General features: G+C 39.6%; 1 protein-coding gene and 1 long non-coding RNA gene across 21 annotated transcripts in view; one reads left to right on the forward strand and one right to left on the reverse strand.

Moving 5' to 3' along the window:
- PWWP2A (PWWP domain containing 2A) overlaps nucleotides 1-12852 on the forward strand; it is a 37091-nt gene extending 24239 nt beyond the window's left edge. For 17 of the 20 annotated variants that reach the window (XR_013378286.1, XR_013378289.1, XR_013378287.1 and 14 more), the window contains 2 exons: nucleotides 8200-8319; nucleotides 10646-10664. Coding sequence is in view for 2 of the 20 variants with exons in the window: in XM_077895672.1 (XP_077751798.1) it covers nucleotides 8200-8319; nucleotides 10646-10659 (134 nt within the window). In the remaining 18 variants the exon portion in view is untranslated. Of the gene's footprint in view, nucleotides 1-8199; nucleotides 8320-10645 lie in introns of all 20 variants that reach the window. The other 3 variants (XM_077895671.1, XM_077895674.1, XM_077895672.1) reach the window with 2 other exon arrangements.
- Nucleotides 6050-18213, reverse strand: LOC144312720 (uncharacterized). Its single transcript, XR_013378303.1, has 4 exons — nucleotides 16715-18213; nucleotides 13749-13910; nucleotides 6785-6910; nucleotides 6050-6298 (listed from the first exon to the last, which is right to left on the reverse strand). It is a non-coding gene; the product is annotated as an uncharacterized LOC144312720 (long non-coding RNA).

Consider the following 18213-nt stretch of genomic DNA (forward strand, 5'->3'; position numbering starts at 1 on the left):
TTGAGAGAACACTCATGAGAGAGCACAAGCAGAGGGAGAGGGAGAAGCAAGCAGGTCTCGATTCCAGGAACCTGGGATCTTGACCTGGGCCAAAGGCAGATGCCTAACCAACTGAACCACTCGGGCACCCCTGATCCTCCATTTTAACTGGCTTATTTCATCTGAAGTTTCAATAAGGAAACACATTTGAAAGCATTTCTTATGTACTAAGCACTAATCCAATATCTGCATATTAAGTGTTTTATCCAAATGGGAATTTAAAATAAATTTTTTTAAAGAAATTTTGAATGTAGTTGACACGATGTTACATTAGTTTTAGGTAAACAACATTGTGATTCTACTTCTCTATACGTGTTAGGGCAAATGGAAATTTCTTAAGGTGGCTAAAACAAAAGATTAGCAAGGGTAGAAACCAAGTGAGAGTAAGAGCTGTAACAGCCAAAGATGTCTTTATTTCTAGAATTGCTCAGAAATTTAAAGCATCAGAGTGTTTTTCTCTAGTTTCCCAGAATATTGAACAGAAAGCTGACTATTCATTTGAAAGGGATATATATATTTTTAAGGATTTTATTTGCAAGGGAGAGCCCACAAGCAGGGAGAAGGAGAAGCAGGCTCCCTGCTAAGCAAGAAGCCCAATGCAGGGCTTGATCCCAGGACCCTGGGATCATGACCTGAGCAGAAGGCAGCTACTTAACTGACTGAGCCACCCACGCTCTGAGAGGAATATCTTTTCGACTCTTACAAATGTGGAGCCCGACATCAAAGCGATCAGTGAGATAGGAAAAGTAAAGTTGATTAGTCTTGAGCCCATTTGCATGACTTCATGGTGTGTCTATTGTGGTTTTGATGGGAAATTCTAGAAACAGTAATTTTAAATTAGTATTAAGTAGAATAGGCAAGAATATAGATATGAAGACAGACTTCAGGCAACATGAAGGTATTACTGAAATCAAATGTGTATCTTCATTAGTGGGTCTGAGTTTGTAATCTACAAAATACTGACTTGCACTGCTGTTTTGAGCAGGTTGTACTTAATATTGGTTATGTTGAAGGAAAGACACATTTGCATTCCTTTACATACATACAGAATTCCTTCACATAGAGTAACGGAATCGGGAATTGGAAGTACAGGCATACCTCAGAGATACTGTGGTTTGGTTCCAGACCACCATGATAAAGTGAATGTCCCGTTAAAGTGAGTCATGAATATTTTGGTTTCCCAATGCATATGAAAGTTACTTATACTGTATGGCAGTCTGCGTGCAATAGCATTGTGTCTAAAAAAACAAGGTATACCTTAGCTAAAAAGTCCTACTAAAAAGTGCTAACCATCTGAGCTTTCAGTGAATCATAATCTTTTCTTGGTGCGGAGGGTCTTGCCTTGATGTTGATGGCTGCTGACGGATCAGGCTGCTGGTTGCTAAAGGGTGGGGTGGCTGTGGCCCTTTAAGACAGTCGTGAAGCTCGCTGCATCAATGGACTCGGCCTTTCAGGAACAATTTCTTTCTTTGGCACGCACTGCTGTTAGATGGTGTTTACCCACGGAGGAGCTTCTTTCAACACTGGTGTCCTCAAACTCTGCCGTCCTTTATCAACTAGGGATATTCTAAATTCTCTAATACTCTAAATCCTGTTGTTTCAACAGTCTTCACAGCATCTTTATCAGGAGTAGATTCCATCTCAAGAAATACTTTCTTTGCTCATCTATAAGAAGCAACTCCTCATCTGTTCAAGTCTTGTCATGAGATCTCAGAGTTCAGTCCCATCCTCAGGCTCTACTTCTAATTCTGGTTCTCTTGCTATTTCTACCACATCAGCAGTTACTTCCTCCACTGAAGTCTTGAACCTTCAGTTTGTTAGAACAAAACAAAACAATATCCTTGAAGTGTTAGTAAAGTGAAGCACAATAAAACGAGGTATAGCTTGTACCTTAAGAAATCTATAATTTGGATCTAAAACTAGATTTTCCCTTTTAAACTGTGAATTCTTCTATGGTTTGTGCTATATCAGTTCATTTTTGTTTAGTATTCCTGGCAGAGAAGGGACTGGCAAATGTCTAGAAAAGTTCATCCCATGTTTTGATTCAGGGTATTGTTTTGTTTTGGGCCCAGTGAAGGCCTTCAATACGGAATTTGCCAGAGAGAAGGAAGATCCTATTTCTAAGTTGGGACATATTTACCGTTAGCCTTGAGATTGTATTAGTATGGTGGTTCTTAAGACCGTCTCTACTGGAAATGCCTGATACAGGCAGTTCAGAAATAGAACGAGGAGAGGCTGGTGCCATGCCAGTTGCCAGGAGAAAATAAAACAGCTAAGCTGAATGAGTTGAGTTACTTTACCTGGTTCTAACTGAGTTGATAGGCTCTTCATATTCTGTATTTACAGTTTGTAAATATTAGTATGCCTTCACTCAAGAGAGTGCATATAATTAAAAAATGAAAGCTTTAGCAATTACTATGCTCTATTGTGCTATTTTGAACAAAGGAACAGAAAGTTTAAAGTCATAGTGATATAGATGGCTCTCTGTATTTTTAGTTTTCCAGGATGTCTTGGTGGCTGTACCATGGATAGTTGACCCCAAGATCAGAAGAGAAACAGTTCAACTCTTTTTGTTTAATCTTTACTCAGGAGACTTAATATTTATAGACTCAAGGACTTTTTTCCCCCTTTCCTTGTGACTTTAGGTGGAAATTATTTTCCTGTAATATTAATAGAACACTGTAATTTCTTAGGGTTTTTTTTTTTTGTATTTTAAAAAGTGTTAAGTATACCTTACATAAAACTTAACCATATTTACCATGTTTTAAAAAGTGTACAGCTCTGTGTCATTAAGTACATTCACATGTTGTGTATCTGTCAGCATCATTACACTCTGTAATTTGGATTTTGATAGAAATCTTTTAAATTTGGGCTGATACCGTTCTAGAAGGTATTTGGAAATTAAGTCACAGGAATGTTTTTCTTGGTCAAGCACAGTGATTGGAACAGGCACCTTGGCTGCTTGGCTTCCAGGATTCCTTTGTGATCAACTTGCAGTCCTATGCAGTGCTAAAGGCACCCCATTTTTAAGAACTGTAATGGCCTCTTGGTAAAATTTTTAGGTGAGTTAGTGTGACTGTTTTTGCCTGTTAAAGTCTCTTATGAGGAGGTTTTAAGTTAAAACCATTCCCTCCCAGTGACAAAAAATAATTGTTTTGGACAACTCCATGAATATGGAAACCACTTAAATTATTTCAATAATGGAATTAATTAGCTTCCAACAACACTTTACTTACCCACCATCACACTTTTGCCATATTTTCAAATTTGTGTACTCACTTTTTCTTTCAAGGTTTTATTTATTTATTTATTTATTTATTTATTTATTTATTTATTTATTTGAGAGACAGGGATGGTAACAGATTGTGAGAAAGAGCATGAGTGGCAGGAGATGGTAGAAGCAGACTCCCCGTTGAGCAGGGAGCCTGACGTGGGGCTAGATCCCAGGACCCTGGGATCATGACCGGAGCTAATCATAACCAACTGAGCTACCTGGGTGCTCCACTTTTTCACTTTTTATTTCAGTACAATTAATAGAAAACATATAATCCCTGACATACATACTATTAAAATTCTAGATCATCTGTGTACCACACTCCAGTAGGAAATGCTGAATTAACTTTTTTGAAAAAACTTAGCACAAATGGGAGGGGCAGAGAGAAAGGGAGAGAAAATCCCAAGCAGACTCCATCCTGAGTGCAGAGCCCAACCTGGGGCTTGATCTCACAACCCTGAGATCACAACCTGAGTGGAAACTGAGTCGGACACTTAGCTGACCGCACCACTCAGGCGCCCCTTAGATTATTTTTATGTCATGTCTTTAAATCCATCTTGGGATGGATTGAGTCAGATTTTAATGTATCTAATCTCTGAAAAAAAGTAATTGCTGAACTTCTGTTTTTTCTTATAGATTCTTGTTATTCTGGCACAAGTTAAGATTGGTTGTGGGGAGGTGTAAAGGAAAAGAAATGTGGACCCCAAAATTATAAGGATTTATGAAAATACCAAATTTGAGTCAAATTCTTATTTTCCCACTGAATAAATTAAATGGCTTGTAATATATGTTGTCTAACTTATGGACCTTCTATTGAACACTTTGTACAACAATTTCGTAAAACTTTGTTGTTGAAAAAGATCAGTTGAAAAATACCTGGTCTTAAAACTTGGTTTATTTTTTTATTTTTTAAAGATTTATTTATTTATTCATGAGAGATACAGAGAGAGAGGCAGAGACATAGGCAGAGGGAGAAGCAGGCTCCTTGCAGGGAGCCCGATGCAGGACTCGATCCTGAATCTGGGGATCACGCCCTGAGCTGAAGGCAGATGCCCAACTACTGAGCCACCCAGGCGTCCCTTAAAATTTGGTTTAAATGTGAATTAAAATTTTCTTCTTCAAATTCTTGGTAGTTCTATAAGGCCTCATTAGAAAGTAAGTTGAAAACTCAGCCATAATTTAAATATAGAATTTTCCTTGTATCATAAGAATATGACGGGTAGCTTCTTTTTATTGGTTAAGACTTAGAAATCTAGTTTTAGTCAGAAATTATGATTTAAAACTCATAATTTTTTCTCTCCTAGTGCCTGTATGGAGAAGGAAATTGCATATGCCATAGCTAAAGTGTTAGGCTGTTATTATCACGCTTTCCCCCTTTTCATTTAAACTAAAAACTTGTAATTATAATGTATATCAAGTTTTATTAGCAAAGACATTTTAAAAAGAAATGTGTAAGATAACTTTTTAACTCTCAGTGTCCCTTATCAGTTCTCTCCAGTACAAAGATTCACTTAAAAGTTACTGAAAAAGCCTAGAAGGGATATAATTTTCCCCCAGTAAAACAGTTTTTTGCTTCCCTGGGGAGAATATTTTTGGAAGAACATGAGGGTTATCCTGTTGAGTATAAAATACAGAAATGGATACTTCTATAACTTGCCAGTGACCAGCGGTGCTCCACACCAGCTTTTTTTATTGACCAAACAATCATTTTTTAAAAAAGATTTTTAAGTAATCTCCGTACCTAACATGGGTCTTAAACTCAACTACCCTGAGATCAAGAGTCGCTCCACCGACTGAGCCATCCAGGTACCCTGAGCAAAGAATCATTCTCACTTTTTAGGCACATTTCTCAAAGTACAGGGTCTTGAGCCAGATTTCTTCCTATATTCAAAGGAAGAGTTGGATTTGCTTCTTATAAGCTAGTTGTATGATCTTAGGTTACTTCAATGTCATCCTCTGTGATAAGGAGAAAAATCATACCTCCTTATAATGTAATTGTGAGAACTTAAATATTCAAAGCAGTAAAATGCCTAGCATAAGACCTAATAGAAATAGCTTGCTATCCTTGCCACAACCACCATTTTCTGTGTATGGTGTAGGAATTTCATCCTGGTAGCTTTTGAAATTATCTTTGTGCAGCATATACTCCTTATGAATGAAAGGTGTTATAATATATTCTTATCTGAGATTACAATAATCTTAATATGATGGTCCATAAATATCTAGAAGGCATGAACTATTTCCCATAGGCATTTGTGGAAGGCACTGGGTTGGAGGTTATGGGGATTACAATGAACTGCATTCACCTCCTATTTCAGCTCTTGCCTCTTTCATTTATGTATTGCATAAACTCCAGTATATTCATCTCCTGTTTCTACTCTCCCTTATGCCAAGCACAGGGCCTGACAAAGGAGAAATGATGTCTATCCGTGAATGAATGAGGAAGAGTAATTCTGGTTGAGACAGTTATATACAAACGACCAATCACCATCCCAGAAACCTGGCACATCCCAAATCCTTTTAGAGAGGCAAGAGAAGTTTTTGCGCTTGTGGGGCTCACTGGAGTAGAGGTCCTCTTAGGAGAGCTTTAAAAAGATATTAGAACCATGAAGCTATGCCTTTTGGCTTTTAAGTTGCATAAGTTAGCTGATTTGCGCAAATGCCTTATTCCCTTGGGACCCTAGTGTTTTAATATTTTTTGTCAAGTGGTGAAAAAAATGGCTGTTAATTTGAACATTCCTTTTTATTTTTTATTGCTACTGGTATGATTGAGTAGATTCTTTCCACTTTTTAGGAGGGAAATAAATACACATTCTAAAGCCTTGATCTGTGTGCGTTGTGGCCATATTTTCCAGAAGATAGTCCTCTTTACCCATGGCTCATTTTTGAGATGCTGTTGATTATAAATCTATGATTGCCACCTCCAGTTTAGTTTTTATCTGGGAATCCGGCTGGGAGTGGCATCTTGTTTTAAGTCCTGGTAGGCTGGGAAGAACAATTAAAATCATATTAGAATGACTGCTTAGAAAAATAGCACCAAGGCTAGAAAACCAGAAAGTCTATTGAAGAACGAGGCACTCTGCTTTTCCTGTTTGTTCATGTTGTGTGATACTACACTGTATTAAGGGAAAACTTAGAGTGTTCTGCAAGATAATAGGTACATGTATATAATATTAACTCTTTAAACTTTGCTCTCATAGCATTACTTCCTTCCTTCTTTCATGACTTCCCCTGTTCTGATCTGCCCCTTTATATTTCTGCTGCCTCCCAGGTAGAGTTGCCATTGTGGCATATAAGCTTTCTCTTAAAGGATAATTTCCAGTAAAACACTGCCTTTCTTGAGGGTATCCCTCCATTTGTTGCATCACCACCAGGGCTCCCTGGCTCTTCCTAATGGATCCTGTATGTGTGGTCTGTTTCTAAAGAAACCCCTGAGGCCCTAAAAGCATTGAGAGGAAACTCAGATATTACCACCAAAGACTCATGAGCCAGGTTCTGTGGACTGAGACAGGCATGTTGATATTTTTATGGTGTTTCGGGGTTGGAATGTACAGCAAAAGGTGATCATTTTTCGAGGCAGCTTCTTGACTCTCTTACCTAGAATCCAAGAATAGATTTATTTGTTTTTAAAGATTTTATTTGAGAGCGTGCATGTGCTTGAGCAGCGGGGGGGAGGGGCAGAGGGAGAAGCAGAAGCAGACTCCTTGCTGTGCAGGGAGCCTGATGCAGGGCTCATCCCAGGGTCATAACCTGAGCTGAAGGCAAGGCAGACGCTGAGACTGAGCCACCCAGGTGCCCCCAAGAAGAGATTTAGAATGATTGTTGAAACCTAACAAGTTTGACTTCTGGAGGGAGAGGTTCAAAATTAAATGGTTTCGTGCACTCAGATTACTTTTTTTCTTCTGTGATTGCTGTTGGATTACAGTTAATAGTGTATTTCAGTATATAAGATATACTTACATAGTATATTTAAGTTTTCCCATGAACAAAAAGGTGAATAACCTCATTAAATCTCATTTAAGAAAATTGTTCTCCTTTGAGTTAAAATTCAGTTAAAATTATAGATCATGTATATGAGATTTTTCCATTTCAGTGTCAGAAAAGCCTTTTAAAAAAGTTTTGATTATATGTTACTGTTTCTTATGTACCTTAGTATTCTAAAAATAATTATTTCATTATAAAGACTGAAGATCCTGTAAATCAATGATCCCAGAGTTGACTACCATGATGTGATGAATTGTTTATACTTAAAATAGAGGAGTAAGAATACAAGCAAATATGTTAAAAATAAGTCTTAAAATAGCTATTCTTCATTTGAATTATTCTTTGTATTTGAAGTCTGCTCTGAAAGCCCAAGTGAGGAAGCTTATCCTGGCAAACTTATTTCAAGCAGATACTAACTCACACAGGAGGGTGAGGTCCTGAGTAGTGTGCATAGGTGGTCACGGGCATTAAAAGGTTATTTGCAAAATAGGGAGGGAACATGGACAAGGATGACAACTTCAGCCCTCGCTGAATACTGAGATCAGGACTACTCCAACCCTAGCTAAGTGGTAGGCTAGAAATTTTTGAGCTGGAACATTATGTGGGTGTCAGCCTGGAGGGCAGCATCCTAGTGTGGGCGCCTCAAGGCCTGTTGCTGCTGAACTGACTTGTGCCGGAGAGTGCCCTCTCCTGGCCACTGCTGGTGTGTCAACACCTCAAGTCTTTTCTTTAAGTACCCAAGCTTCACTTACTGTGAAGTCAGCAAGTTATCTACATTCATTATGAAAATTCAACTGAATTTTGGTCTTATTTTTAAAACTTTTTTTTTTTTTTTGTAAAATGGATTTAAAAGAACTCAAATGACTGCTCTATTTTTGTTAACTTGGTTTTTTCTACCATAGGTCTCAACAAATGGCAGCTATTACATCAGACAGTGACGAGTCCTGCTGCTCCCTTACAGTGTCTGACAGACCACTGTGGATTCAGACTGGGAGCATTGAAGTTAACACTGAGACGGGCAGGTCTGTCTGTGTTAAGCCCTGCCACAAAGTGAAGAGGGCATCATGTCATCACTTAATCATTCTAAAGTAGATTAGGCTAGACCTAAAAGAATTCATTAGTTCTTTTTCTGTAGTTTTCATTGACCTTGGTAGCTGGGTGTACCTCATGCAGGTGACAATTTTAATGAGAGAAAATAACTTTCAATTGTGCTAAAAAAAGTAGAGCTAGCCTCCTGTGAACGCCTGTGAAATGAGAGTTTCTCCTAGGGTGGTAAAAGTTGGGTATCAGATTGTAGAATTATGTCAAATAGCAACGGAGCCTCCGTGGGAAGTCAAATAGTGGATTTCTTTATCTTTTCACTATCTCAGTCTTTCTTTGTCACTTTGATATCCATTTAACTTCTTAGTCATTCTTAATGTGTGTATATATAAGGATATATATATATATATATATATGTCCATAGGTGAACATATATATGTTCTCAGTGAATTGACTTCAAAACCACTGTCATTTACATAAAGAAAGTCAAAACTCAGAGGGGCCGTAATCTCTTTAAGTACATTTATTGAGACCTCTTTGGATAGTGCCTTAAAGGCTTATTTTGGGTTTTTATACAGCTGGAAAGATTTAAGGATTTCTGTTGTGCTGCTTTTGAACTTATGATCCCATTTTGCTTCCTTGAATTAAGGCTATTTAACCATATGGTGTTTGCAGCCAATAAAGAGCCATGATATTGCATAGGACCTGTAATTTGCAAGCTGGGTCAGAATGGCACAGTTTGGATCAGAGATTGAGGCTGGGAGATTGTGGACGCTGACCTGTACTATAGGGATGGTAGGGTGATTTCTTGAGGGAATAGTGTTAGTTTTCTGCACCTCTCATATGAATAATAAGACCTGCTTCAACCCTGGGCTTTCTTGTCAACTTGAATAGGCCTCCCTAAGGTTGAAGCCAAATAGTGAGTGATAAATAGAAGGAAAGGGAATTATGCATGGGATTGGCTGTTTACCTTTTTTTTTCTTTCAGTTTACTTACAAAGTTATGTGTGGGTCTAAAAGAGTATTACACGATACTAGTTTTAAAAACTAAACGTTTCTTAGCTCAGTGTCAAATTTAACGGTATTAATGATTCTGTTTCTTCAGAAGTAAAGACAATTCATCTTCTATTCTGATGTGTGTGGTATTTACGGCTAGAAGCCATTGTTCATTGCTTGAGAAAAATGTGATAGAATGCTCTGTTACTGTGTTTTATAGGCCTCGATCCAATAAGTCAGGGAGGCAACCCAGGAAGCTAACAGAAGCTCAAGAGTTCTACCAGAGAATGGCAAAGACACTTCCTTTGAAATGTTTGGAAGTTAAATATTGGGAAGGATTGGGGGGGGGGGTTCTTTTTCTCTTCTGCATTTGTTTTGTCAGTTGTTATTCTGAAAACACCACAGATCTTTGGTTTAAAAATACATTTGACCAAAAAAAATCATCATTCTCTCCATGATCAACTCTTTTAGAATTTAAGCTCTTATTGGTACTTAGTCTACCAGGTCCGAGAGGCATTAACCAAAGATGATAGAGGGTTGCCGTGGGGTTCTTACCACTTGGTATTAAAGGGAAGTTGATAATGTTAGTCAGAAATTCTGATCATGCTGTCTAGCAGGAATTTTTATAAGCCTTGTATGGTGAAGAGCGCCTCTGCTCATGAGATCCTGTGTGCTGGTGTAATAAGGGACTCTGTGGTCAGTCTACCTAGTGTACAGAAGTTGTCTTCGAGTAGCAACACGGTGCTCTGGATGCCTTCTGATGTGCTGTGTCTACCTCTGGGAAGGCACCGTCCATCCTCCTGGTTTGCTCTTTGCACATATGCAGACAGTAGGGTCTGCAGCTGACCTGCACCTAGGTTGGTTTCACATTTAAATCTGCCTAAGTCTGTAGGTGGTCTGTGCTAGAAGAAGGCTGCTGGCGCTTCAGAGCAGTCCACGGCAGCTGCGTGGACTTACAAAGGTTAACATGGATACCAGTGAAGTGGCAGCAGAGAACGGAGCTAAACGCTCCCCCGCCCCAACATCAGGCAAATACTCACTGACAAATATTTTTAAAATCTACTCAAATGCAGATTAACTCTGTGAAGGTGACAACAGTTTTGTGTTGGAATGTGGCCAGATGTACTTTGGAAATAAAATGAATGCTTCTGCTGGCTAAGAGTGGAAGTCCATTGTTTTCTCATATATCGGTTAAGGTTAGCTGGTTTAAAGGAAACATTCAATCTACTGAATTTAAACAATGAGGACATCATTTTTGTCCCATTTACTTGTGCTTAACTACATTTTCTTCCTTTTCTTTACTGTATTTCAGCACAAAGACATTAGCAGGCTGCTGGTTTCATGGACCCGTACCACAGTGACACCACACCAGAGCATCAGGACTGAATGCCATTGGAGACTCAGATGTTTAAAGCTGCACTGAGAAGTAAATGTTAAGGCAGTGGTTAAAACCCACAGTCAATAATAAAGGGGCACTTGCAAACTGTGCTATAGTAAATCGAAGAAAAGGTATTAGGGGAATGTTTTATAAAAAAAAATAAACTATTGCAATAAGTTATGCATGAGAGGAGGAGAAAAGTGCTATGAAACACGCAAAGAACTCACTTGAATTTTATGTATGAAGATTATCACTGACCGTAACTTTTTCTGAATGTGAAGTTCTTTTCAGTACAGTTTGGACAGGCCTAAAAGGCACGGGATGATGACAAAGATGCTGAATTATTTTTTAAACAGAAACTCTGTGCTTTCTCCAAGGTTTTGTTAATCAGTTCAGATATGAGCAAAGGCATTTCTAAGATGGCTCTCCTGTGACACAGCAAGAGTCGCACCTACCCAAGCGAGACCAGAGTCTCCTTCAGGGTACCAGTGGAAACAAGAGAAAAGATTCTCTAACATCCTACTAAAAGGATGGCAAAGTGCCCCACCCCGCAAAGAGAATTTGGATCTTTTCTTTCTTCAATAAAGCAGGGCTGTATTATCTTGAATATACGTTTGCTTGTTAGAACATATTAAGATGTATTTATTTGCCACCAGTATTTAACATTTTGTGCACATTTTCATAACTACATTCTTACCTTTTAAATTCTGACTCAAAGTGGATAGGCTAGTGTTGACCTTAGAGTGAAAATGAATACTCTAAGCTAGTTCTTCATTCTACTGATGTAGAAAGGCTTTCCCCTGAATTTTGATGTGGACCTCTCTCATGGAGAGCCCTCCCTTCTAAGTGCAAAATACTCTTCCAGGTGTCAGGTGGGACTTGACCCTGGGAACAGGCAGTAGGAACAGACCCATAAAGAGCTTTCATGCATGGAACATGAATTCTTATTAGTGGAGACCACAGTCTTTTTCTTGTCTTTGGAAAATACATATTATGAAAAACCTTAATTTTTCTTTTTAATGAATGGAGAAAACTTTCATGACAAAACCAGATGGACCTATCAGAACTGCATTTTTAAGGCATTTTATATTTGATGGTGCCGTACTTTTAATAAAACTGAAGTTTTTTAGTGGCAATACTGATTTATTTTTTAAACCAGAAAGATAATCCATATTGATTACTTAGTACAAAAAAGGGAAAAAAATGCCAAAAAATAAAATATAAAATTCATTTGAAGCAACATAACTGATAAGTGAGCATTTGGCTCAAGTGTTCAAACTTTCCATAATCTTACTGTATAGGTTGGAATTACTTAATAACCCCACACTCAGGATTAAGAAAAGGATCTGAGTGAGAGTTGGAGAACATCTAATAGCCCTGCCTAGGACTTGTTTTACAACTCAAGAAGAAAAGGTGGGCCGTCTTCTAGTGAGCTTAATATAAACTAATTATGCTACAAGTAAGTAAAAGTTTGGAGCGCATGCTAAAGTGTTTTTAGAAACTTCATGAAGTCATTATACACGTTTGATCAAATCTGAAAAAGTCAGCTCAGGAACTGGAGCAGCAGGGAGCTCTAAAGATGTGTACCTCCATGGTACCCTCTTCTTCACGGCCCTAGGGCTTAGGCTTGGGTCCATCTTGTTCTTTCTGATCTTGAACACCAGCAGTACCTTTCAGGCTCATTTCAAGACCCAGGTAACTCCAAGCCATGGTGGACTGTATAATAAGGATTTTTAATGAAGCTTTAGAATTCTTTGCGCAGTGATGGAAATGACCAAGAAATATACAAAGGCAAAACCTGATCTCTCCCAATTCTTTAAGTATCTAAATATTTTTTTCTCATGACAAAATTCTCAAAGGCATTTTGTTATAAGCCATTTTCATTTTTTAATAAATGAAATTTGGTGGTATTTAAAATCTAGACATACCATGTTGCTATTTCACTTTTCATTGCTTTAGTTGCTTAATATTTAAGCTTTGCTTCATGCTACCTTTGTCTGTGTTTCAAATCTTCACAAGCCTATTTCATTTTGTAGACTTGAATGAAAAAAGTTGTTTCTCATCTAAAGTATGCTAAGACTTAAATGTTAAAGAATGTTGTGTAACATTTATCCAATAAAGTCTTGATTTTTTAAAATTTAGTTATTTAAAAACTTTTATTTTTTAGGAGTTAGGTTTTTAAGTTACTGTTTTTTAACCAGTAAGATTCAACCACTAGTTGTTCCTTAGGGAGCTGTTTTAAGTAATACTGCTTTCTTAGGAGAACAGCCTATTTTTATATAATCACTGGAAGATTTTTTATGGGACCCTCTACGACCAAGGAATAGAGGAAGGGTGAAGAGTTTAATTATGATCCTGTCACAAACATTACTGTTTTCCTTTCTGATGGAAACAAATATGCTACCCTTCGGAGCTAGATGAAATTGAGCAAATATCTACTGGTAGGTTTAAGAAGTCCTGCCCTTACGGATAAATGGTTGCTTCTTTAAAAGCTCAGCATGTCCGATGTGTTTGAACCAGAAACACTCCACTGTTAGGAAAAAATGAGCCAATTAAAACCTCAAATTTCTAAAAATTTGAGAATTTTTAGACTGACCAAAAACCTCGGTTAGTGTGCCTCCCCCACACCTCTGGAAAAGCAAGCCTCTGGAAGGCTCTGTTATTCCAGAGTATACATGGAGTCTGTTTTGATCTACCCCGCCCCCCTTGAATTTCCTAGTAATGAAAATGGAATTAGAACCAAGGTAAACAAGCCACATGCACATTATCTGGAAAGCCTCCACATGACACCCACCCCACCACACTCCCAGTCATGTTAACATACATGTGTCTGTAGACACACCTATCAGGAGAGGGAATGAGTGCAGAGACCCATGGCTACAACTTAGGACCTTCCTGGTGCTGTCTTCATGTAAGGAAATAGAAGTTTGGATTCATGCCCTGGAATTGTGTATGGAAGGTATTGGTACCATCCTGGACATGTGGGGTATGTCGCAGCAAGTATGCACTGTAGAAAACTGTTTTTGTGCTTTTATACCTGATAATTCAGTTGTCCTCTTTCAAGTAAGGATTCTTCCCTCAGTGCTTGGAATAGAGCACACTGTATATTGTTAAGTACACCTTTCTCTGGTGATTAACATCACAATGAAATTTCATGGACTAACAACTCCTTTGCTCTGATATCAAGAAAGTACTGAACCTGGAATGAAAAGAGAACACAACTCAGGAATACTGTGCAAGAGGAAGAAAGAGCTGGCCAAGCCCAGTGGCTAGGTTACCATACCTAAGAGTTAAGAATACTTATAGAATTAGGCCTTTCCTAAATTCCTTGTGAGGTGTTCTGTATATAAAAGAACCTTCTAACACAAAGGAAGCAAAGTAAACCGGTGATATTAAGAGGAGGATGCTTCTAGATGCATGACCTGCTTTAAACTAGACTTGGATTTTGATCGAAGTCCTGCCAGTTACCTTCCTGACACAATCTCACTGTAGCCGCACTGGTCAAAAACACGGAAGACAGGGAATTTTTTTACCTTGAGTGAAATAGTCTATAATCTTACCTTTCTGAATTCTAAGTTGTCAGTGCCTAATTCCTGTGGGTTCTGAATGGACAGCTCAGACCTACGATCCAAGGAAGGTGAACTATATCAGCAATGTGAAGTACCTTGAGGTAAAGGAGTGCCTGCTGTGTCACTGTTCTAGAAAAGCACAGCCAGGGGTTCAGTGAGACACAAAGCAACCTTGTGGAAGACAGGGATGGGGGTGATCCTTCATATGTTTTAAATAAATGCAGCAGCTTCAACACTTGTAGAAAACGAGGCGGGCTGGAAACACTTTTGCAGCATAAGCAGAAGCTCTAACTCCTGGTCTCTAATGCCAACTCTGTCAATGGCAGGATTTAATCAGTGTCACAAAGGAAGTGATCTGACCTTTTCTCCCAGTTAACTTCATGAAGCAAAGCTGCAAACAGCACATTCTATTTTGGGGTAGTCAGACTATCCCTACAAAACAATGTTGTGTACCAGAGACTGTCCACCAGGGTTAGGCTTTGAAATGCAAACTGTTTGCCCCACTTGACTCCAATCCCCTGCTTCCCATTCCAGGCCTCCTTGAGGATTTCTGTCTTTAGGCTGTTTGGAGACTTGACCATTTGTGGGTTTCTGAGTTGCTACATTTGGGGAGCTGGAGGGCACTGGGGTGCTCTGGTGGTATGAGGTGGCTGCCTAATGGGAGTCCAGGCAAAGGGCCCGAGGTAGAATTCCCACCTGGGTGAGCTCTATTTCTCAGCAAGCAAGAGCTCTGAGAGCTGGGACTGAACAGTGGCTTCCCTGGCAGGGGGACAGCAGGCCATGCCATGCTTTAGCAAGAGGGAAATGGGAGTTTCCAAAGTTTTCCCCTTGAGTGAAAGGAAGAAGGTAGAGTCCTATTTCTAGTTCTGGCTGACAGAATTTAACTCCTACAGGATGGAGCTTATTCCTAGTTTGCAGACCTCAGAAGGTTGGAAAATTACAAGACTGGAATATTCCTATTACCAAGTATTCCAAACATTGGTAAAGGCAGACTGGACTAACTCACAAGCCCTGAGTGTCCAGCCCCAGCTTCATCAATGAGCAGCCTGGAGCCAGGAAGACTGAAATGTTTAATGCTTTGGAATATGAGGCCATCTTCACTAGTTTTCATGAACATTACTAGTTTCTCTGATTTCCCTTTGAAGGGCTTGAAGCAACTGTTCTCATGCTCCAGGGTAATGCCAGCCCCACCTCTCGGGCTGCCTGGTAGCATTGCGGTGTCAGGAGCGTGAGTGGGCTTGGTCCTCCTTTTTTATAGAGTTCCCTGAAGGAACAGATGTCCTAGCCACTAATGGTACAGTGTGCACATACTTCCTCTTTTAAAGGAAATGAAGGTGCTAGGAGGACTAGGCATGTTACTATTGCAGTTCAGAGGGGGGCATGCTGAAAAGGAGCATACGCATGTCCCTGAAATTGCTCCAGGATTTTACTAGGGTTTAGGGGTATGTCTCAAGCACACAGCACACACCGATTAAGTATTAAAGGAAGAGTTCAACGGGGCAGCCCAGGTGGCTCAGCGGTTTAGTGCTGCCTTCGGCCCAGGGCTTGATCCTGGAGACCCAGGATCGAGTCCCACATCGGGCTCCCTGCATGGAGCCTGCTTCTCCCTCTGCCTGTGTCTCTGCCCCTCCCCCTCCCGTGTCTCTCATGAATAAATAAAATCTTAAAAAAAAAAAAAAAAGTTCAATGCCTTAAGAAATAAAGGAGGGATGAGGTGGGCGGCAGGATCACAACAATAGGAACAAACAGAACAAACCTACCCAGGCTGGCAGTGACCCCTGGGCTGAGGCCGACAGACTGTGCCCCAAACACTCAGCTCTCGAAGTTCCATGCTGCCTTTTAGGCCAACAGCAAGCTTAAGGAAAAGCTCAAATAATAAGAGGAAGAGGGATGGAGGCTTAAGTCACTGATTTTTCCTGTCCTAGGAGGTTTCTTAGATTGGTACTCTGGTCTTAGATGGTTACTGGACCTTTCTCTTTAAAGCTCTTTCTTCTTGAGATTCAAGCGGCCACTCACTTGCACAGGTGTTCCCTACCTTCCCCTTTGACGTTCCACCACTGGCTAAAAGAAAGGATTTGCAGGTCTGGTTAGCTCTTAGGATCAGACAATCCTTGCAAATATATCTTCCAATCAGGTTTACATTTAATTAACACCTGCTGCCAGTTTCTCATCCCACGCCAGTCTGTTGACAGTAAAATGCCTCCAAAAGGTCTCTGGTCTCCCTATACCAGTCTGAACTCCAGCATGAGAGCCGTGTGAAGCCTAACCCAGCAACCATCTCAGAGGCCAGCTCAGGGCCCCACGAGCACAAGTACTCAGCAGGACCAATAACGTTTCCAAAAGCAGTTCCCTACCTTCAACGACACAGAATACTGCAGAAAATAGGACTTTGGTCATTTGTAGACTTAACAAACATTCATGCTTTTAACTATACCTGAGGAACACTGAAGGTCCAATGTGTGAGGTCTTGGCATTTTACTGCAGCTCAAATGTAGGCCCAGTGCTGCTATGTTCAGGTCATTAGCTAGTAGGCTCGGCCACTCCCCAGCCTCCACATCTCAGCATGGTGTAATATTCTCTATTCCTATAAGCACAACAACTTGTAATAAGATATGGCATTCTGGGGGGTAGGACAAGGAGCAAAAGGATATGTGGGAAGAACCCAGGAGCAGTGCTTGTGATGGAAGGTAAACCTATATGCAAATTCAGACTTAGAAAAAGAGGTCCATCTGAAGAACAGAATTTAACCACAACTCAGATCCATGATGTGAGAGAAAGGAACTAATCTACGGTGTACTCCTCACAGAAAAAGCACCGGATGAGTAAGATTTTGTTGGAGAAATAGTCCCAGTTTCCTGGGTGAGCCTTCTGCAGGAGGTTCCGTGAATGGAAGTTGCTCTGTAAGAGCTGGAGGGGTAGCTAAGATATAGTGTGGAGGCACAGAGAACACAGGATTCAGTGGAAATGTGATCTGGGACAAGGTGGGGAGTTTTGAAAACGTCAAGATAAATCCTTGCAGGTATTTAAAATGCAAAAATGAACCTTTAAAGACCAGGAGCCATATGCTTATGAGCCAGGTTGAATGCTCTACACGGTGGCACATGATGGCCTGGACTGGCTTAAAATGATTCTTTTTGCAAAGTGTCTTTTTAAGCTTCATGTGTACAAATACTGGGCTCACTGTTGAGTAATCCTAGGTGTGCCCTCTAAATCAGCCAGAACTGCCCATCTATCCAAATAAAAACACTACTGTACAAAGTTAACCGGGACTAGAAACTGCAGGGTGTTGAGGCCATCCAGGAAGTCCAGATCAATCCACTGGTCTAGACTAGGTCAAACCAAGCTATTGACTTTCACTGCCTCCCACCACACCCTTTGGGTAAGGTGAAAAACAGCACATAAACCTTCTAAGCTGACACTTGAATCACTTGCTGGTCTTAAAATTTTGAGGAAAATGACTAGTTTCTACTTACCTTGAGATAATGGTTAGCAAGGAGACATTTTAAAAACCAGGTACTAATCAAAGGGTACAGAATCTGGAGACTTCTGGATAGTGATTGTTATTCACACTGAGAACACTTCTTATAAAATACCTTTAATACCAACTTACTAGGTTTCTGGTAGAGAAGTAGATGTTGGTGCTATAAAGAAATAAACATGGCCCTTACCTTCCAGGAGGTCGTGAGGCAAAGGGGGAATAGGAGAGCATAGTATTTAAATAAAATGTATCTTATAGTCTTCAAGGAAATTCTAGAAAGAGATCCAAAATTATTTTGATCCACTGCAATATTGTTGGAATAGGAGCATATACAAACATTTCTATTCTATTCCATTCATTGTATTGTCAAACATTTTCAAAAAGTTTGACTCTATTTTTTTCTTCCAGATTTGTAAGTAGAGAAATAACTATGGTTGATTAAGAAAAAAACCAAA

The sequence above is a fragment of the Canis aureus genome, chromosome 4, assembly GCF_053574225.1.
Source record: "Canis aureus isolate CA01 chromosome 4, VMU_Caureus_v.1.0, whole genome shotgun sequence".
Taxonomy (NCBI): domain Eukaryota; kingdom Metazoa; phylum Chordata; class Mammalia; order Carnivora; family Canidae; genus Canis; species Canis aureus.